This window comes from Rhea pennata, chromosome 2 (genome assembly GCF_028389875.1).
Source record: "Rhea pennata isolate bPtePen1 chromosome 2, bPtePen1.pri, whole genome shotgun sequence".
NCBI classification, from domain to species: Eukaryota; Metazoa; Chordata; class Aves; order Rheiformes; family Rheidae; genus Rhea; species Rhea pennata.
In genome coordinates this window covers 130,210,070-130,233,003 of record NC_084664.1, presented here as the reverse complement: position 1 = coordinate 130,233,003, position 22,934 = coordinate 130,210,070, and the positions used below count along the sequence as shown (strand labels likewise).

General features: G+C 35.7%; 1 protein-coding gene across 3 annotated transcripts in view; it reads left to right on the top strand.

Annotated features, from left to right (window-relative positions):
• Window positions 1-22,934, top strand: part of LYN (LYN proto-oncogene, Src family tyrosine kinase) — a 52,103-nt gene that overhangs the window by 6,571 nt on the left and 22,598 nt on the right. For 2 of the 3 annotated variants that reach the window (XM_062570357.1, XM_062570355.1), the window contains exons 2-8: window positions 13,699-13,835; window positions 15,177-15,225; window positions 15,317-15,422; window positions 15,773-15,871; window positions 15,974-16,077; window positions 17,451-17,600; window positions 18,945-19,097. In XM_062570357.1, coding sequence (XP_062426341.1) covers window positions 13,704-13,835; window positions 15,177-15,225; window positions 15,317-15,422; window positions 15,773-15,871; window positions 15,974-16,077; window positions 17,451-17,600; window positions 18,945-19,097 — 793 coding nt within the window. In that variant the 5' untranslated portion in view covers window positions 13,699-13,703. The remainder of the gene's footprint in view (window positions 1-13,698; window positions 13,836-15,176; window positions 15,226-15,316; window positions 15,423-15,772; window positions 15,872-15,973; window positions 16,078-17,450; window positions 17,601-18,944; window positions 19,098-22,934) is intronic. The other variant, XM_062570356.1, reaches the window with a different exon arrangement.

Here is a 22,934-nt window from a genome sequence, read left to right as displayed (position 1 = left end):
ATCTTACAATACTAACATGGTATTCACAGTGTTTTGAGGAGATTGTGCTTCCTTAAAAGGCAACTTTATAGACAGCCAGTAAAACATTTCTAACTGGAGTATATATTATGTGTAGGTATAATCTATCTTTAGAGTCAACTGTATCACTGTTTATCACATTTAATTTTAAACTGGTGTCCTTCAACCTTTCAGAAAATAAGTTAGTATCTATCTTGAAAATTAAGAGAGTGCATTGTCTGCTATCCCTTTGTTTTTCCATTCTGTGATGTTGCCTCTAACTGTTGTTCTGGTCAGATTTTGTTTCTCTCGTATGCAGCAGGTGTTTCTGTCGTGTGCAGTGGCATATGTGGAGAGTTTTCAAGCCAATACTGACTTTTTTGTAAATCTATCTGGTTCAGTGGAGTATGATGTGGACACACCAGCATGAGTGCTGGCCTGTGAAGAAGAAAGCAAGGGTTGGTAATGTGGGTGTTTGGTGCTAAGACAACAGCTCTAGTTCCAGGATTTCTGTGCCGTTCTCCCTCATGTCAACATGCCCCAAACGCTTTGTCCCCTGAAGAGAAACTTAAGAAAGTGAAACTTAAGAAAGTTAGCACTGAGAAGACAGCAGCAGCTTTGTAGAACCAATTGCCAGCAGAGCAGTTACCAGCAGAAAAGAGACTTGACTGGTGCTGCAGATTAGTAGGAGAAAGGTGCTTCAAGTGAGAGGTTTCTGCTCTAGATAGAACATTTAGAAATTCTGAGAGCATTGGATATAAATGCAAAATTCATCATTAGAATAGCTTATTTGAATCAGATATTCTTTTCTGTAATATATTTATGTACAGCATAAGTCCTCTCTTGCTATGTTTGAAAGAAGAAGTCCTTTTCTTTGCTCCTGTGATAAAAGCAAAAACAGTAAGACATTGAGTATAGTAAGGCACAGGAAAGTCATTGCTTCTTTGAGAACAGAAAACAGTTTCAGTGATGTAACTATATTACGTTTATTAAGTATTCTGTGTCTTGCCTTGCTCATTGAGAAAATATGCTTCCCTAGAGACTGGAATTTTCTCTACCCATTAGTTGTCTCTCTTTGAGTTCTTATTGGATTATTTTATCCATTGTTTCTCTGATACTTTTTTCTGTCTGCATTTACTTCCTTGCAACAGCCCCAATGTTGATCTTTCAAGATCTTCAAGCTTCCCCTGTCCACCTTTTCTTGTATGGTTTATGATGTCCTGAGAACTTCTTGTGTGCGCCCAATAATGAAGCAGTACTACTAGTTTTTCCGATGTCTTTACTACACAACACTTCATTCCATGGGATTCACATGATGGGTCATTATTAACTCCACATGATGTGGAGTTATTACAGTCTCCTGAAACAAATTCAGTAACTATCCTGAAGACTGATTTACTTCTTGCTTGGAAAGTTAGCTAGGTACAAAAATCACCTATGAGCAATGGAGCCTGCACACAGTTTAAGAGGGTTTTGTTTGGTACGGTATAATCATATAGCTTGATTACAAGCCATACCTTTGATATCTGAAATTATAAAGGTTTCAAATTTTAATGAGCAAACAGTATGATCATAAAAAGAGTGCTGTAAAATCCTTGCAATCTGCAGTATAAATACAAAAATAAATCTTGTCATAAACTTCTAGTTTACCATGAGTCTGAATCTGCCAGCACCATATATGCTGTCCTACTCATTAAGGTCTGTGTCCTGCACTTTTGTTTTAGGAGTCCTTGCCCAGGTCTGTCAAAGTCTATAGAGCTCCTGTAAGTGCAGGGGTTGCATGCAGTCAGTTATAGGATCAGAATCTGACTCAGTAGAAGGGCTGTGATAGTAATAGGTCTGCATCTGTGATGAATTACTAGGCTCTTGACCGTTCAGCAGGGCTGGAGCCAACACAAAAAAATGAATGCTCTGCAATCCACTAATGATGATACCTTAAAAAAAGAGAAATGTTTACTGTTTTTTGAGCAAGAAAACAAGAGAGGTCAAGGCATAGCCAAAATTGTAGCAAGAAAGTCTAAGTATTAATCTGTTTCTGAAAATGAAAAAAAAGACAACACATTAAGCAAATGCAGCATGCTTCTTGAAGTCTTGTTTCAAGGTGCAGTCCTCCACTCAGAACCTTCATTTAGTATAGAGTAATTTATGTCAAATACAAAAAGACTTTAATCAAGTTATTTCTTGTATAGCTGCTGATACAGTGCTTTGGGGAACTGTTTCTGGTTCAAATGTTGCTCTAAGGAATAGAGACTTCGGATTTTAAATGCATATATGTCTTAGCAGATGATCTTTCTCAAGGGAAGAATGAAAACAAGTGGACTGTGATGCCAGTTATTCACCATCCTCTCTCAAAAGAGAGTTTCCAGAGTGTTCTAGTTGCAACAATTGCTTAGCTACAGCTGGGCAAGAAATCAATTGGAACGTGAATGTTTTAAATTCATGCTCATCTAATTAACACAGAGCTTAAAATTAAACAAGTCATAAATAGGACTCTAAAGTGCCAGAACATAGTGTACAATCTTACACTCCTAAAGTTAAGGAAGATTCTGCTACTTACATCAGTGAGAATAAAATCAGGTGGTTCCTAACATACATGCTTATACAGTTAGTGCTGAAAGTCTCCGTGATATCACTGAAAAGGTTAAATAGCACAAGACTTCATTTCCGCTAGGGTAATTTACTGACTCTGGATTCTTAACACAGTCTGATTTTAAAGAACTCTTGCAATTTCCTCTTGCAACTTAACAAAAGTTGTCCAAAGTTCACAAAGTTACAGGAAGAACTGGAACTTGAGTAAGCATGTTCCCCACATCAGCATGAATGATTTAACCTCAAATTTTCATATAATGTAAAGCTCAGTCTTAGATTCACATTACATATCCCACTGCAGTGGCTTGTGTTTCAATACTTGTGCTTCAGAAGAGTTGATCTGTGCATATCTAATGCTCAGAGCAGTACAGCTAACAAAACACAAAACAGGCTATTGGAGAAGTAACTTTCTTTGCAGCTGAACTATATATTCCTTTTGAAGAGGATAAAAAGTCTGATTTTCTCTTGTGAGGTATTTGTGAAATTTAGTGCTCTAGGCAGCTTTAGACAGGTGCTTAAGGCATAGTATAATACTGTTATAACAAGAATGGTGTGTTTCACAAGTTTGGTCATGAACATGTGTCAGCATTTAAACATGGAGATGACAGCAGATAAGAAGACCTCTGAATAATGGAGTAGGGAGGTAAATACAATGTACTATAAAAGTAATATGCATTAGAAAGTGACCAGGCTAGTATGGAGCTAAGACCTATTCATGTAGAAGTCATTTTGCACTAATTTGATCACAACCATTGCATCAATGTTGAAAGTGGATTATAAAATGCATAAAAATAGGCAAGAAATGTAGCAGTATGACTTATTCCATGGAGATAGTTACCTGAGTCTGAGAGAAAAAAATCTAATATGCACAGATGATCCAGCTCTTTATTTTTCTTTAGTGAATTCCTACATAGTGGTGATGTATTTATTTCACTAAAATGTATAATGTATATTTTTATAGTTATTTATAGTAATATATAATTTTCTATGTTTATGTTTATTATGTTGTTATTTGTTATGTTGTTTATGTTTGTTTATTTCACTAAATGCACCTGAAAACAGAAGATAAACCCAAAGGAGAAGTGGTACACTTTCCATGAGGCCACTATAAAAGCCTTTATAGTGCTTGTTGGCTGTGAACTGGCTGTCCTTCCTCATGTTTTCATTGAGGTGTTGTGATAATTTCATGATCTTTGAGTCCTCTGTTATCAGTGTGAATTGAATTACATGTACATCTCAAAGCATAACATCATATCTGGAAAAGATATTGTCAACAACATCCCTAACCAGTTTGGGGGCCTATTCGTAAATAACCGTCACTTTCCCTTAGTGATATTGGTCATTAAGGAGTCTCCATAACAAAAGTCATATTTATGCTTTCCTCAAGACATGTGGAGGTTGAGCATTGGACAGCATTATTATAATAAGATGATAGTTTTCAGGTATTATCTGCTACCTGCAAATATACCTACCTATGCTCCTTCAAGAGAGGGTAGACAGAGTGACAGATTTCACTTGGAAATATTTGGGATATAGCCAGATAGTGATATTAGAAAGACAATTTAACTGGCCCCAAGTTCGCTAACCTTAGAAAGCTACTCCTTTTCTCCCATCTGTTCATCTGAGGCTCCGTGGAACAGGGAGAAGCTACCTATAATTTCTCTCTTATGTATCACAAAGTAAATGCAGGTGTCTGCTATGACAAAGTAACTGATGCAGTGCAACTTTTTATTCTATAATTTGTTTGCTGGTTATGCTCTTGTTTCCAAATATATTAGCAGGTGTGTTGGAATCCACAATATTTGAGTAAAACCACTGTGTATGTAAACTAGTCATTGGGAGGTGAAGTGTATGAGTGTGAGGGAGAAAGAGAGACCAAGGAGACAGGTAAGTAATATTGGGATTAGGGAAGGATAGGTTGTAGATTTGTAAATTGGGCAAAGCCCAGAAGGGGGGCTTACACAGCTGTGTGATATGCTGCAGCTGCTCAAAATGTGTTCTTGAAAGAGACTGTATAAAGTTTGTTTTTCCATCCTTCTGGTGTATGACTTGTTATGAAGATCCATGGATTTCCATACTGTCATTTGGGCTACTGCTGGATCTTACGCCAAGATGTTGTCATTTTTAAGGGTAGTTCCTTGTTTTCTTATGCTATGCTGATTACTTTAGTCATGAAAAAGGAAAGGGGGAAAGATCTTACTACTATTAGTAGACACTGATACATACAAAACGCAAGACAAATACTAGACAATTGAAACTTAGCTACGCTGCTATTCTCATACAAAGAGGTATGTTTAAAGGTGAAAAAACAGTATACATAAATTATAGATACCCTCAGATTGGAGTGCAGACATATTCCTTTGTGTTTGTCAGCTGGAGTGGAACACTTGCTAACATTTAGGGAAAGTTTTTTGATGCTCTTTAATGTAATGATTTGGCCAGACTTTCAGCTGTAAATGGAGACTTGGTTATATGGAGTTGCTGTTTGTCATTACTGAGTTTTTTAATAATAAAGAAAATGACATTTTAACCTATAGTTTGCATGACACTTAAGTCGTAAAGTGTTTGGGAACCTTCAGTATAAGTTGGTTAACGTGTTGGTACGGTTTTTCTCTGTTCCATTTTGTATTTCTTTGGTTTGAAGATTTTGGTAAAAGTATTTGCTATGACAAATTAAGATGTTATTTGACCTTTCCCCTTATCTTCAAAAGATAAAGTACAGTGGAAAAAAGTTGAGGAAATGGAAGATGCAGTTGCCGTAGGGCTGGCAAAATGAATTAATTCATTGTTGATATTGATTCAAAATTTGCAAGGATGCAGTTCAGGCAAATGATTGTAATAGAATGGAGTGAGTGTTATAAGGTCAGAAAGCAGATGTTAGCTTAATGTAAGACTCAGTTTAAAATCATTGCCAAAAATACTAACTACATGAAACTGGAACATTTTTATAATACATACAGTCTATTATGCAATGTTAACAAAATTTACAATCTTGTGTGGGTTAACTTTTTGGGTTTTGATATTTTTAGTCAATTTAGAAAGCAAGAAAAAGAATCAGAATTTAATATACATTATGTTATTCTTCACTTCAAAGCAACGTTTTGCTTCAGAATTTTATTTTCACCCTTTTACAAGCTTAATAATATTACTGTGTTACCATGATGCCATTAACTCTTTTCAGTGTTCCTACTTTTTTTTTTTTTTTTTTTTTTTTTTTTTTTTTAATGACAGACAAAATACCTGTATGAAACCAAGCTTCTAACAAATATATGCAAAACCATGGTGGATTTGTATAAAATAAAAGGCAATTTCTTGAGTAAGGTGGGTTTGGAGTTTTTTTTCTCTTTCTTTTTCCCCTAGTCCTTGTTAGAGCTACCTTTTATGTGGTCAGTTATGATGATGTTTATTACCTGTCTACTATGGTATCTTTTATGAATTTCAACAAAGATCAGGTATCATTTAGCTGAGCACTGAATAAAGTTTTCCACTTTCCAGAGACTTAAAGACTAGACAGACAAAGGTTGGACTGTGGACTAATATCATCTGAGTACAGCGAACTGTTACCTGAAACAATACAGCTAGCTTTACCAAAGCAGTCCGTGAAGACTGTTTCAAAGACTGTGAAGAGCAATACGTAATCCTCAAAGCTTACCTGACCACATCTAATTTCTATGTAGCTGTATTTGATCACTTCGTACTTGGAAGACTGAGATAAAATAACTTAAATGATTTATTTTCTATTTAGTGTAGTAGTATGTATTTTCTATTTACATTAGTTTATATAAACTATTTTGTAGCTAAAATGCCTGTATTGATAAGCTTGAAAAAAAGAGGAGAAGGGGGAGCAAGGAGAAGTGTATTCTCCAGCATCTCCAGATTGTTATTTCACCAGAGTTTTCCTGTCCTTATGTCGGCTTTTGGGGATTTTTTTTTCTACAGTGTAATACATGGTGCATGCCCATTATAGTCAGATGAAAGCTCACCTTCCCCTCCCCCTTTTAATTTGATTTTTGATTAAAAAAAAAAAAAACATGAAAGTTAAGTAGTCCCACCCTTCATTTCAATATGCAGGCTGATACAGGAAAGGAAAACAGAACACCAGAATGCAGAAGAGTGAGTGGTGAGAAGAAAGAGGATATTAATTAATTCACTCAGACAGATATTTGCGTGTGAATGTCAGGATTCAGAGCCCCAAAGATGAGGAGCGGAAGTGCTGCTGAAGGTTGATAGGGTAATGCTTTCTGTAACTGATACAGGAAAATCATAAAGAAATAAGATGAGATAGCCTGGAAAAAATAGAATTTGTCTCAGTCACAATTGCTTAGGAAGGAACTGTGAAAGAAGCTGAATGGAGCAGCAGTGTCTATCTGCTGCACTTCCCCAAACTCATGGCAATACCACTCTCAGCTGCTTAATGTTATATTTTCAAGGAAGCACTTTGGTTCTTTCTCCTGCTAGCCTAGAAAGGGACTTTTTCCTCCTTCAGACACCTCCTTAAAAATGGAAACTGTTATTATAGATACTTCGATTTCCTGTTATTGCTTGGAACAAATACAACTAATAATGATATGGCCTGGTTATTGCTGGATATGGTAGGTGATAGATTTTTCCATTTAATAGTTACTGAATCAGCATTCTTTGAGGACTGATATAATTAATAAGAATACTGTAGGTAGGATACTTAGGAAGTAGTTTTGGAGTTAAAAATGCACTAGCTGATTTGGTTTAAAAAATGAAAGAAAAATTATTGAGGAGTCTTGTTGCTAAAGCACTCAAAGCCAAAGACCAAGCTGTATGAAAATTTGCATGTCTTAGTTGATCACAAGATGATTATGAAGGCCAGCGTGATGAAAGTGTAAGAATGACATTTATTGCTGGAATCCATTGTGCAATGTATTTCTGTAGACTCAGGGAAGTAGAAATACTATTTGTTGCAAGACACGGCTCAAAGTCATCATGAAACACATGATGAAATACAGTCTTTCATCCTTATGAAGGATGAATTCAAACTGAAACGGGTGTGGAAAAGAGCTTCTGAGATCAACAGTGGAAGTAACACAAGACTGAAAGAGCTTGGTCTTTAAAACCCAGAAAAGGGGCCAAAAGAGGTGTGACTGTTCTTTCTAATCACTAAGAGAGGAGGAAGAGCTATTTAGGGTAATTGTCATTATTTGCACAAAAACATGTTTGAGACTGGGAATTAGGAGATATTTTCTATCCCAGGTGGAGTGAAGGTCTGAAACCATTTCAGCAATAATATTTTGTTATTCCCCACCATCATCCACTAACTACTCTGTAAATGGAGCTTGATAAAATTGCTTAGAGTTCATGAGGTGCTTGTGCTGTTCGGAATGAATCTGTCTTTCTCAGAAAAATTTTTTCAGACTTGTCTTCTAATCATGGGTGTTAAATTTAATAACCATGTTATCTTGCTCTTATAGAAAGTACAAACAAAGAGAATTTGAGAGTTTGACTTAAATGAGAACAAGTTTGAGGAAATCTCACAGTAACATACTTCTTACCTACTTTTCTGCTATAGTAGTAATTGGGCTTTGTTGATTACACAGCAGGTTAATTTGCATGTCGTCTTTGCTCAAAATATTATTTTAGCTTTGTCTAACTTCTTCCAGAAAAAAATTGAAGCAGTTTAAGAATTTCAGATTTTTTTGTCATTTTTTAGAAATGTTGTCAACTGGAAGATTGGGATTGGGATTTAGGAAAGGTACTGCTTGTTGCATCACAGGAACAAAGGCAGCCTGCATAGGCCAAGCCTTTGTCATAGTTAAACATTGAGTAGATTCAGGCTATTCATGCTGCTTTTGAAATACATTTCAGAGACTGCTGGGTTTGCATCCCTGTATCACATAAGGGATTGATTAAAATTAGGGAAAAATACAGATGCTGTAATCTGGGCCCATAGAGATAAGATAGATAAATAAAGAGGAGATTAAAATATATTTGGTTAGGACTGACTGATACATGCATAATCATTTCAGCAGAAAGGCAAAGAAAGAACAAGCTGCTTATGTTCACCCAATTGGTCTCTAATACCAAGCCCAAACTGAAAACTGACCCAGGATTTCTGTGTTTGTGAGAGACTAATGAAAATTACTGTGGAGTTGGGACTCACAGAAAGACGAAAAAAATATTTTAACAATGAATTGCAAAATAAAAACAGGGCTGAATAAAACCAAAATTGAATATTTTTGAAACAGCACATTGTTTCAGGCAAGTGTATAACAATCCACTCCTATTCAGCTTCTGTCCAGTTTAATTCTTCTACATTACCCCTACTGCAGCTAATTTACTTCTGTCACTGTTACTCTTACTCTGGTCTAATAACACATCATCACAAAACAGTACAGATAAGCCTTTGCTGAACTCTCGCACCTCAGATTAAACTCCTCCATGTTCCCTGGAAGTTGCTGTGCTGTTCTGCACCATGTGACAATAGATCAGAAGTGAATATAGTATACTCAGGCCCCTCAGAGGTGATTTATTCCTCCTGATACTCCCAATAACAGAAGTGTAGAAGATCATTGCAACACTCAAATACCATGATGTCATGGTAGCAGGTTAGAATACAGAGGGAATAAATAATAAAGGTTAAGATAAATGCATTCTTCAAACTTAAGATTTGTCCATCTGTTTTTTCCCTAGAATGGGAAACTTCAGCAGGCAAAGGTACTGATACAGAAAGTTGAGAAATGATACCAAGGAGTATCCTCAGAACTATCAGAATAGTTTGGGATCTTGATTTTTCTTTTTACTTTTAAATGCATCTTTACTGTGTGATATTGTGCTGCTAAAAAACAATTTTTTTTGTATTTGCTTAATGATATTTCACAGGTGTCATGCAGCAGGCAAACAGTAAAATGGAAATTCTGTGGGCTAAATGAATTTACTGCTCATAAACCTTGTAACTGAATACAAATTATTTTTATGTGCCTATTAAAATAGGTACATATATATCTGCTAAAAGCCTAATCTACCCACAGAATTGGTGTTTGTTATGTATATTTGATTACTATCCTTTTGAAAAATGTCTATTTATTGAATAAGATAAAGTTGTGCATATACACAATATAGTTCTAATTCTTTAAAGAAGTTATTTTATTATTGGAAATGACAATGTATAATCTATTTGATCCGTTTTTAAAAATCAGCCAGTGAATAATCAATTGTAGTTAATTGCAAAAGTTAACATTTTCTATAAAGATTAAAGTAAAGCTGCCCTAAACCATTGAAAAATCTGTGAGAATTTGAGAATCATTTCCATTAACACATGGCTTTATTCAGAAAAAGCCCTGATACTTTAAGTTGTTTTAGGAAACATTTTCTGATGTGCACTGTAAATAATACCTGTAACAGAATCATAAGGATGCCAATAGTTGTGACCATGAACAGAATGAAAAATACCATCAGTTTTAGGTGAAACCAAAGATAAGCACTTGGAGGAAATGAGACATCAAATGCTACTAGTGGTGGATGAGCTGTCAGTGATCATGAGATCTTTGACCGTTGAAAGCAGCAAGTATGAGGTCTTAGATAAATTACTAGTACTATAGCAACAGGCATATAAGGCAACAGTGATCTTGGATAAACAGTATCTTTAACTGAAAAGTAGGTTGCACTAGTTTCTGATATCTTATTCTATTTTGAAGTCAAGGCCAAGTGCTGCTGTAGCAAGGGGAAATAAGGGCAGATAATAAGGGATTCAAGTAGAAAATTTTAAGTTCTCTGTAGACTTCAAAATTGATGTCTATGGAAAAATCTGTTTAAAGAGGCTTATTGTGATAATTCTTATGGCTAGTTCTTTGTTTTTTAGAAAAATGCCTGAAGTTAGGCTTTTATTAGCGCATTGTAGATGTTAATGAGAGTGTATGTCTTTACATTTTAGCCATGTAATATACTGTGATGTTTTTTAGTCAGAGATGATGTGTTGTTTTTTAGATATGTTTATAAAAGTTAGCTGTTAAGTCACATAGAGTTTATTTTAATTAAAGGTTTGTCTCTCGTGTCTAGACCTGTAGATAAGAAGAATAGATGAAAAGTATAGATAAAAAGTAGTATCTTCTCTATTGTACTGTTGGAATGGGTAATGTTCGAGTAGGGACTGAGCATTTCCTTTAATCTCTAAATTATTTTTATCTCTGAAGAACAATAACATAATTCCATATGTAAAAATACTGCACTCTGATAGCTTTTAGCTTACCATATTCTTTCCTTTTATATCTACACAAAGCACTTCCTTGATGTTCGTTGTGATAAGGCAACAGAGAGCTATACAAATAAACATTTTACACTGAGTATGATATTTTATTTAAGCATGAATGAACTTCTTTTAAGCTTTTCCTTTACAAGTATTCTTAAAAAATAAGAAAGGTGTGCATGCACTTTTTATATCTCAAAGCTTGTGTGTGTGTGGAGGAGGGTAATCATATGTTTGCTAGGGTTAAATGTTTATGAAGTTAACTTTGGTGATTATGTAGCATTTTGTATTTTAAAATCCACTATTGTGATATCAAGTATTTAATATGTGGTGATTGAAATTAGTATTTGCTAATGTGGATGTAGCTTCAGTTCTGTGAGGGTTAAGAATTTTCATCTTCATGAGAACGAAGAGATTCAGGATCTTCTCTTTCTTTTTTGATGCTGTCATGTGTGATACATTTCACATACTTTATCTGTGTAATATCACATAGCATCAAGTATACTTTTGTAGAATTACGTAGCACATGCATGTTGGTATAACTAATACGCTGTTACTATTGTCACGAAACAACGCTAACCTTGAGCAGCATACTGGCAGAACTTCACTCAGGCTTAAATTAAAGCTATTGATATGCTTTAATCTGTTAAAAAATAAAAATAATAAAAAATCTAAGTAAGAATGATTTTCTCAATGTTTACCTTGACATTGGGCAAGTTGCAGTATGTAAAGGTATCTTCAGGATTTCTTAACAGCAATAGGCAAGGGGATTTTGGGCTGACAATTTGGATCAAATTACATCATGTCCTTAACTTTAGCTTTTGTTCTGTAGAAGCAGGATTATTCAAGAGCAAAAAGGTTGGCACTTAGATGGCTGAATAGTTGATTCTGCAGATACAGCAGGTAGGTAGATGCTGAGCTCCTGGCTGTCTAGTGCAAATTAAGAGGTAGAGATTTTTGGTTCAAAGAGAAGATCCTCGTTTAAGGTCCCTTTCCATGCCTTCAAATAAGTAAGTGAAAATGTTGAAATATTGATACACAAGAATGGGAAACTATTCTCTTTCTCTGTTGTGTGGTGATCCCTAGTCAGTGCCTCTTGATTTTTCTGTGTGATTTCTTTTTTTTTTTCCCCTCCTGAACTAAAAAAAAGGAAGCACTGTGTTCTCATGATGCTTTTAAACCAATATTGTGGTTCTGTGCAGCATTGATGAACCTGTTTCATGGACATCCAAGATTTATTGGCAGTTGGTAACAGATAATTTGTAGAAATGGGAGGAGATAGCAGACCCCCTCCTCACATGTTTAGAAGGAGAAGTTCAGCTCCTGTACAGGACAATGGATTTCTCATTAAGTGGTGCTTCATCAATAGCAGCATGGGATGTTAAACGAAGGTGGTGTGGGAAGCTGAAATTTTGTCACAAAGGAGTGTTTTGTTGTTACGGTAACATTCATTAGTATTATAATCATTTTCAATACTGCAAAAGTACAAGTCTTAATATGGACCCACACTGGCATGACTTATTCTCGTGTCTACAGAAATATAATGTGTAAGGCACCTTTCCACTGAAACATTTGTGTCTGCAAAAGGACAACTGTACTACTTTAATTGTTTACTGTGATGATCTTTTTATTATCATAGAGATGATGGTGAATATGAGATGTAGTGTAGGGCATAACAATCTGCTTTGGTTTGTCTGGCTGTGTTTTGGTCACTGCTGTTTTCCCTGTGCCTGCATATGCACCGAGCACTCATTCTAGGTTTTAAATTGTTCTTCAAAGTACTGGCTTTAAAGACAACTAGGGCAGGGGGGAGTGAGCATGTGTCTGCAAGAGAAAATATGATGAACCTAGCATGAATGCACTGAACTGAAGGAGGGAGAGAGGAAGGAAGAAGGGATTTGAAAGCATTCATAGCAGATTCCTTGAAGAGTGCTTATAATTATTATCCTCTGAGGGAAGAATATAGAGATAATGTTGTGTATATGCTTGCTCAAGTACTATATAATTACATGATGGGATTAGCAGTCAGGTTCCAGTCATGTAGCAGCTGTATCTCATCTGATTAGGCATGGATGAACATCCAGAGAGTAGGATTATCCTGCTAGAATGTATTGGAGGAGAAATACTTGTGTGATGATTTACTATCACTGGTACCTGTATTGACTGTTTTAGACTGTTGTAACAGGCCTATCTGAAGGAGAGATGCACTGCTGAGCCACAGTAGTAGCATGTCTCATGGAGCTGGGATGCACAAGTTATCAGCCTCATATGAGACAGGGATCTGTATCAAGCTCAGCTCCCGGTTAGACTGGCATACATAAAACAAAGTGTGGCTATGCAGGCATTGGCACCTCCGAATAAAATTCCCACCATTTGAACTGGATATTTTGAGTGAAGGTTTTCTAGAGTCACCATGCTAGAGCCTCTGGAACATTTCCTATGTGTTATCTTGCAAAACCACCTTCTATCTAAGACATACTGAAACAAGTTTTATCAGAGTAGTTATTTGTAAGCTGACTTGTTTATATTGGTTCTGAAACTCACAGAAATATCAGTAAGATGTAAGACTTTTTTGTTTTGGCGTTTTTCTTGAGGAAAAAAAGGTGATAAATGTGGAAGCATTGAACTGATATGTAATTATTTTGTAGTATTTAATTCATTTGTGAATTGAGACAAGAAGTCACCTCTTTCCTTTACAGTGGGAAAAAAAAAAAACTTGTAGCTGGTGCTCTCAACATTCAATTGTTATGCTTGTGAACTATTGTGAGTGAAAAGGAAGTAAGTTTTTTTTTTTTTTTTTTTTTTTTTTTTTTTTTTTTGCATAAACCAAATGATTGCATGGGAAACTGCTTGGTTTATGGTATAATGTTTTTGTTTAATATCTTTTTTTATTCCAACAGGAAATATGGGATGTATAAAATCAAAAAGGAAAGAGAATCTGCATGGAGATGGGCTAGATTTGAAGAATCAACCAGTACGTAAAACTGAACGAACTATTTATGTGAGGGATCCAACGTCCAATAAACAGCAAAGGCCAGTAAGTAGATAGTTTCAGGGGAGAATTCCAGTAGCAAGATCAAAGCATGACTGGCATAACTTAAATTTCAATCAGAAACACGTGCATGAAGAAATTCAAATTGATCATTAGTCTACAATTTGGCTTTTAGTGTTGTGCAATTCACCCTCAAAGAATAAATACTTTTTAAAACATCTGTCTCTTTACTGCTTGATTATTTTGTTAATATTTGTCATAGTCTTCTGCACAAAAACAATAATCCTTAGACATTTTTGTTCTAGATATAGCTATATCTGTAGAAGAATGCTAGGTAATTTCAAAAAATCTGAAGTAGTTTAGAAACATTTTAAAAAGCATCAATATTTTAAAAGTCTGTCTCCTAAGCTTGTAAGAGCTGAAAAGCATCAGGTTTCTTCACAGAAATAACCCTTCTTTATTTCCAGTGTGCAATGTACGGAATATACTGTTGCTTTTGAAGTGCAGTTACTTAATAACTCAAAGGTCCACACATGAATTATTCTATTTATAACAGGATAGGGTTTTTGTATCAGACTTTTTACCAGTTCTAGTCCTCTTCCATTTTATTCATTGAAAGCCAAAATTTGATCTCTCACCAGAACTGAATGGGAACAGAATGGGTGCAGTTCTGAGGTAAACAGCAGTGTGGTATAAAAGGAATAAGCCAGTGGAAGTACCCTGTGTGATGTCTAGCGTTGGAAAGAAAGGATGCTGGGAGGGGAATCCCATAGAGTATTAAGATATTTGATATTCTGATATTTTTCAGATTTTCTGGTATCCCTTTTCCCCATCGTATTTACTCTGTTGAGGAAACAGCATTTCCTGACTTTCCTTAATCAGGAGCCATATTCTCTGCTGGTGTGAGTGACACCCTTCTGTTGTGTGTCACCAGCTGGGACTGTAGACTCAGTGCACTCTGAATCAATGTACACAAATCACAAGTGCTGTTAAAATCATTTTTAAATTACTTTTTGTCCTGCAGAATGTTAGAAAATAACTGTGTGTGTGGTTCTTTAGCTCCTCATACTAGCATCAGGACAGTAATTGTCCTTTTGAATTATTTTGCATAAAGCCTCTTCAGCAAAATCCATAAAGCTATGAACTTCCACACACCTTTTTCTATCTTCCTGAGTTCTGAGCTGCTCAATTCGAAGTATAGTTGGGACCTACTGTATGTTTGCATTATAATTCACTTTAAGCAATGGTCAGAAAACAGTGTGACATTTAAGATATATAAGACAATTTTAAAGCAACTGAAGAATATCTTGTTGTAATGTGCATACACCTAAAAAAGACAATGTCAAAGATATGAAACTGCTTAATTAAAGGCATGTTTTGTTGTAGGCAAATACAGAAGCACAACTTTTACCAGGACAGAGATTCATCCCTGAAGGTATGTTTTCGTAACAATTTTACTAATGTGCGTTAGGCCCATACCAACTTGTGAAATAAGAGAATATTCCTTTTGTTTTCTGCCTTTGTAGAAATAGAGGAGCATGGAGTCATTGTGGTCGCTTTGTATCCTTATGATGGCATTCATGAAGATGACTTGTCCTTCAAAAAAGGAGAAAAATTGAAAGTTACTGAGGAGTAAGTATGACAGTATTGATTGTATTGTAGTTTTTCTTTGGACATATCTAAATCCCTTTATAATTTCTTTGTTTCATACTCATACTGTGAGTATATTAATATTATAAAAGAGTTCCCTTGTATGTAAAAATACAGATGTATGCCTAGTTGCTGGTAGGGCTTGACAGTTGCCTTTGGTAAGAGTGACAAAACATTGATCTGAAATAGCCAACAGCTTCTATGGGGGCTTTAGTTCAGAGAAAAATTTTCCTCCCCAGCCCAGACAGAGCCTTTGGCACAGCAGCGGCTGAATAACATTTCATTATTTTCCTTCACACACTTTGAATATTATTGTTGTTTTTGTTTTTCAGGCTAGGAGAATGGTGGAGAGCAAAATCTCTCACAACAAGAAAAGAAGGCTTCATTCCCAGCAACTATGTAGCAAAAGTAAACACCTTGGAAACTGAAGAGTAGGTTCTTCTACACTCTAAATGTTGGCAATTGTCTTTTTTTATAGTGTTGTATCCTCTGGGGATGAGGGAAAAAATTCTAATCTTCAAAACACTTTTCAGATGGTTCTTCAAAGATATAACCCGAAAAGATGCTGAAAGGCAACTCCTGGCTCCTGGAAATGGTCCTGGAGCATTCCTCATCAGAGAAAGTGAAACATTAAAAGGTAGGCAATTGATTACTTTGGGACTGATAGAAGATTTGAAAAGATACAATCTATCTTCACAAAATTGCATCAAGTGACATTGGATATGGAGTTATTCCAGTGTGTTCTGTTGTTTGAATTTACTGCAGTTACATAGCAGCGAGATGGGTGGGCAAATCACCAGGGAATCAGAGAAGAGAGTTACAGCTTAACGCTTAAAGCAGAGGTAGAAACAAAAAAAATATGACCCATTACACTGACAAGTGGTAGTGAATGAGGAAGTCTTTTTCCATCCAAACACCTGTGATTCCTATAATAAAGGACTTTTTTTAGTTGTGAATAGAAGGTGCTGCTTTTTATAAAGTATTTCATTATGGAACCTATATCTGTCATTACAAGTTGTAAAATGTGTTTACTACAGGATGAAAATTTACACTTCTGCACTGCAGTTTGATTTTTTTTAAAAAAAAAAAAAAACCCTTTCTGATAAGGATTTCTACTACAAAGATAGCTGTCTGTACTAAAATGTTTAATAAAAGCACCAGACTCTTCAGCTGAAGTTTTCAATAGAATGCAAGAGAATTCTCTTCCAGTATCTTGATCATATGACTATTCTCTCCATGGGCATAATTTTTCCTGGTCCTAATACTGCAGACTCTTGATTAGGTAGCTCTCTGTAATGGGCCCATATTGCTATACCCTGAAAAAAAATTCAACATAGCCTGCTTGGGAGTAGGGCAAAGCACCACCAAAATATTTGTTTCTATCCCTTTCTGCCACTGGATCTGTGAGTGGGAAGAAAGAAGGGGCTGAAGTGGTTTCTTGTCCTTAGAAAACGGACAAGAATAGTACGAGTGGGAGAAATGAAGAACTCTTTAGTTTAAGACAGATTTTGCTGCCTATTCTTAAATCTCTGCTGAGGTTAGGGTCCCTGGCACCAGCAGATCTTCTTTTCCTTCTGTATGCCCCAAGCCATCTCCAAACTATTCTTTTGTTAGGGTGCTGAGGACATTCAGTGTGATGTTTTTCTGATGTGCATATCTTTGAATTTTAGCTTGTATCTGACTAGTGTGATAACTGTGAAGTTGCTTTCCCACTCACATCAGTGGGTCTTTTTGCAGAAGTGGACATTGGTCATGGGACCATCTGGCTTATGGAACTCAAATGTATTGAAAAAGATTGAAAATGAAAGTCTTGACTATAAGCATTTTGGGGATCAGTTCAGAACCAGCTGTTGGTTAACTTCCTTGTGTTGATTGCAAAATACTTTCTGAGAAAATAGCAGAGTAAAAATAAAAAACTAAAAAGAAAATTTTGTTATCCAGAAAAAATCCTTTTTGTTTTGACACTAAACACTTATAATCTGTTAATGATCATTCCTTCTTTGTTTACAGGCAGCTATTCTCTGTCCATACGAGACTATGATCCACAAAATGGTGATGTTATTAAGCACTACAAAATTAGGAGTCTAGACAATGGAGGATTTTATATCTCTCCAAGAATAACTTTTCCCAACATCAATGATATGATCAAACATTATCAAAGTAAGTTAATTCAGTTAGTAAACTACCTAATAGAATACAGCCTTTTTTGTGTGAAGGAAAATAAATGCTTTCTTGTTTTGTTTCAGACCTTTTTAACTTTTTTTTTCCAAGTAACCCAAACATGGATGTTATCAAAGATACAGCGAAATTGGTTAAAACCAAAGTAACCATGTTAGAAAGCAGCACTAGGGCTGATTATGATGTGTTGTATATCATTGTAAAATAAAAAATAGCTTTATAAAAGGTCTCATCAAAGCTATGTTGATGTGAAACTAGTGAGGGAAGAGAATTGACTACACTGTAAATAAATAAATAAATTCTCTATTTGATAGTAAACCTGTACTCATGATAACAGGTAATGTTTATTATTTATGTAGACTTATAAATGTCTTCTTGTATTTGGTGATGAATGTGGAAGCATTTTTATTTTCTTGTAAAATTATATTTATATTTAGTTGTATTTTTTTTTTGTGAATGGCTTTTTGAAGGAAGTAAAAAACAGTTGACTTCAAAGAAAGCAATATTGTATTGCATAGAATGGTAACAATATTACAAAAAAAAGGGCGGGGGGCAGGGGGAAGGTTTCCAGCTACTTCTTAGCTACAAAAGTGACTTTTCGTTATATACAACTTCCTGGTGAATAGAGCCAAAATACATATTTATTTTTTTATCTTGTAACTGAAAATATGGAGACTGTAAGACACTTTTAGTGAGACAGGGTTTTTGTCTGGTTGTTTGGTTTTTTTTAAGCCATGATGAGGACCTAGCCATGACATTTCTCTGAATTGTAACATCTATGGTAGTTCTTTGGCACCGCTTGAAAACCTGAGAATTATTTTACGTTTGTATTTAAGTTACAGCTGTTCAATGACTGAAAAATTAATTGTGACCTACTTAGGCTTGCATGATTGTGTGTGCCTGTATGTCTGAAACCATACTAAAAGAAGTTAATAACAAATTCATAATACAGGTTCCAAGCCTGACCCCAAGTTGCATCTTCATCAACATACTGTCAGTAATGAGATCTTGTGTTTTATTTGTTTGGCAGTAATGGTACTAAAAAAAAAAAAAAATCTGATCATTGCATGAACCTTTTTTACATCAGATGCATGTCATACTTCTCTTTTAAATCAGTCTTTGAGCTCTGAATACCAGATTTCATGACAGAAGGATTTAAAGTTATGTAAAAACAATAGAAATTTTTAATGTCCATCAGAGCACCCAATGAAAAAATTGATTTTGAGCTGATTGGTGCATATCTGCAATTAAGTGTTCTTTGTTTCGAGATGTCTGAGGCAGAGAAGCATGATGGATTTTGTGTTTTGCTTTTCTTTTGAAAAACAGAGCAAGCAGATGGCTTATGCAGAAAGTTGGAAAAAGCTTGTATTAGTCCTAAGCCTCAAAAACCATGGGATAAAGATGCATGGGAAATTCCACGAGAATCAATTAAATTAGTGAAGAAACTTGGAGCCGGTCAGTTTGGAGAAGTCTGGATGGGTAAGTTTAGTTCTCTGAAAATAATACTTAAATCTGCTGAAAGTATGCCATCTCAGAATCATTCAGAATAAACTGAAGCTAAGCCTGGTCCAATATGCTTCTAAAAACAGGACAGTCAGACCCAGAACATCCACTCTCATGTGCAAGAATAGTAAGAAAGAGAATTTGTAAGGGGGAAGACATCTGACAAAGGAATGAACATATCCTTGGTATTTTTTTATAGCAAAATTCTAGTGGTAGCCCCTTATAAGTAAGTACTGCAATTTATAGGGTCAAATACAACAGATTTTGAGAGGCTGAACTGACTCCTGATTCTCAAAATCAGTGGGCATCTTGGAACTTTGTTTCAAAGAAACAGTGGTAAAGAACTTGAAATAAAAAGAAACTATGTCTTTTAGTGAGCAATAGGTACGGTTTTTATGTCTCTTGATAAAGAAAAGACTTGAAATAGTGCATGGAACTGCCATATTGGGTGAAAAAAGGAAACATTTAATCCAAGATCATAGCCTGCCAGCTCGCTACCTGGAAAGTAGGTGATTTATGTAGTAATAAGATTGCAGATTAATCCGGTTTGGTTTATAATGCAGGTCTCTAATAATGAAAGTATCAAAAGACCTACAAGAAGTAAATTTTAATACATACCCTGCAAAAATGCTAGCGTTAATTATTATAATCGTAAATAGCCTTGCCATCTATTTTAAAAAGTCCTATTTTCTTAGCCTCACAGACTCTCTGTGGCAATGGACTGTTGCCACTGTCTAATCATATGTTCTGCAAAAAGCATTTACTTCTCTTGCTTTTGAAATGCTGCCTGTTCAGGGAGCTGAGAATTCTTTTGGGTTCCATATTATATGTTCTCTGTATTATTCATTACTTGCATACATGTTAGCAGTTACCATCTGGTTTGACTTACTTGAGATAAACTATAACTTCTCTCATAACAAAGTGCCTTCATTATGATTTTTTTTTAGTCCAAATCATTCTCTTAACCCTTCTCTGAATCTTCTTTCTGGAGTTTTTATTTAAATAGTGATAAAATTGTTTCAAATAGTTTATTATTTATCAAAATTCTATAGGCAGGACATTTCTGCATGACTAGTGTATCCCCAAGCTCAGTAGAAGATACAAAGCTGGAAAGTGTTCTCTTTAGACATTTACACTCTCGTGGGTCCTCAGAGCACATGTTGCTTGGAACTTCATTGTTTTGAAGAGATGCTTCTGTTTAGAAAAGTGAAGCACAGAGTGATGCTATTTGAGTGACAAATCTGACACATGATTACAGTGTCAATCAGAAAGCTGTATTGCAACCATAAGTATAATCTTTTGATATAAATCACATTAAAATGCAAGCAACGTATCTCTATAATATAGCCAATTTTGGCCTTTCATCTGCCTTCATAAAGAGAGTTAAGAAAACCTCTAGCTACGATATACATGAGGGGCATTTTACATTCTAGTGAAGACAAGTATCAGCCATTGTACAGTTCTTCTGCCTAATAAACCAGGGCAACAAAAATTCACCTGACACTGAAATGCAGTGAAAGGCTTTATGGCAGAATGTTATCACTTGTCTGAAAATGCAGACCATTTTGGGAAGTGGCTACTTCTGCACACACGTAGACACAAAGGCGTAAAACTTAAAAAGGGTGTTTCTGGTTCAAGATGTTTCCTCTTGTTTGTGTCTTTTTTCTTTTTTTTCTTTCTTTTTTAGTGTCTAAATTGGGCTTAACTCTTGTATCTGAATTGCTACACTGTGAGAGAAATTACTGTACTGTGAAACTGATCACCGTATTTCCTCTTCTCTCTGCTTTCTGAAGCAAGAGAAGCTGATTTGCATGGCACAAATCCTTTCTAATCAGAAGCATTGTGAATTTTAGAACCAAAGAAGCTGGAGCTGTAAAATACCTATTAGGTCATCTCTGCAGCTCACGGTATCAACAAATACTATTGTGATAGTGACCAACTAGAGGTATCAGGAGTTATGTAGTGTACTGCTTATTCCTCTAAGCTATTTTTTATAGTTTCCTGATAACTTACTTAATCTAGAACAAAATTATTCATTAACACAGTAGTGTGAACTGGATATTAACTTAATCCTATGGCTTAATTACCAAAGAATTTTCAGCTTCGTAAAGGATACCTAGGACTGTGGTTTCAGAGGGAATGTGGGTAGGGAGTCAAAGGTAATACTGTTACTGCAATGTGAAGATTTGCCAGCACTCCGTTTTAGTCTTTTCTTTTTAGTTCAGCCATAAGTATCCTTTGGGCTTCCAAGCCGACATCTTCCTCCTGTGTGTTTACTTTGGGGTTTTGAAGGAAGTTAACTTATGTTTTGGAAGAACTGAAAAAACCTTAGGAATAAACCTTTGCCTCCCACCCGACCAGGCATTCTACTGTGCTCCTTCTGAATGTCCCTGTGAGGTGAAGGGTTTCCTACTTGTGAAACCTACTGTGCAAAAGAATCTTTGCACAGATTCTTCTGTGCAAAGAATCCTGGTTATTTGTGAAGCAGAAAGGCGAATCACTTTCAACTCTGAAAAGTTTCTTTTACACAGAGAAAACTTGCCATAAAGGCTTATCAGTTTCCCAGTTCTGCATGCCACTGCAAGCACCGTGTTTTTATTTTATTATTTTTTTTTAAGTACAGCTATGTGTAATTTTATACAATTTATAAAGACTTTCTGTTTTTAGGCTGCTCAATAGTCCGTGTGTGTTTGGGCAGCAGTTGTGCTGGCATGGTAGAACAAAAGAGCATGACAGAATGGTGTCCACGTTTTGTGCACTGCTCACCCATGGAAGCAGTTAGAAACATGTGACCTATGCTTTCTGCCTTCACACTTAATGTCTTGGATGCAGAGAGGTGGTTACAGTTGTGTTCCTCTGCTGTTGAAATGAGTGATGGCTGTAGCTGGTGAAGGAAGAGTGGTGTGCTGACATGTAACAGGAAGCAGAAAAGCTGCTATTCCTCCATCACTTCCTCAGCTAGTGTCTAGGAGACACCATATCTCTTGCAGCTGTAATGACCTGAGACATTATCTGGCTTCTAAATGTTGCTATGTAGCTCAACCAAGATGTTCCCAGCATAACTTTGTCAGGGAGTGAGGAAGAAGCTGTATTTTGTAGGCTTGTTCACAAAACCATTCATAATCAATCCTAAAGATCTGGTCAGAAAGACTTTTGGTGGACTCAATCTTATCATTATTGTCTTTATTGCCTGTTACAAATTCATATAGCAGCTTAGCCTGATGAAACCCACGCAAGAATCTGGTGGCAACTTGCTGTCCAGGACATTACACTGCCAAACCATCATAAATAAATAAAAAACCTCAGAAAGGTGAAACATTAAACACTTTGGAGGATTGTGTTTTAACATGTGGAGAACATGGCGGTCTGCTTAAGAGTTGCTCAGATTCCCCAGACTTTTATGTCATTGTTTGCATCATATTTAGTTTTTAACGCTTCCCGCCATAGTATAGAAGTCTAGAAGGTTTTCAGACTATTGAAATTAGTGCATTTGGGCAGCTTCTTTACTGATGTGATGGACCAAAACAGCACTGCAAGAGAAGGGTCTATGTTTTATGCATTTTTGTTTGTAGCATGCACTGATATGATGTGAACCGTAATGCTCTGTGGCATTAATAATCCATGAATAGAATTCTCAAGCAGGGCTAAGAGAAAAGTTAACTACCCAAGTGGAGCCATTATGATGTATTTTATTAATGAGCCACTTTTGCTTGCATCTCAGGTATAAAAGATTCTCTCATTTAGTACAGCCCAAATTAGAATATCTGTAAGTAATATACATTCTTGGCTTATCTTTTCTTATGCAGCTGTAAG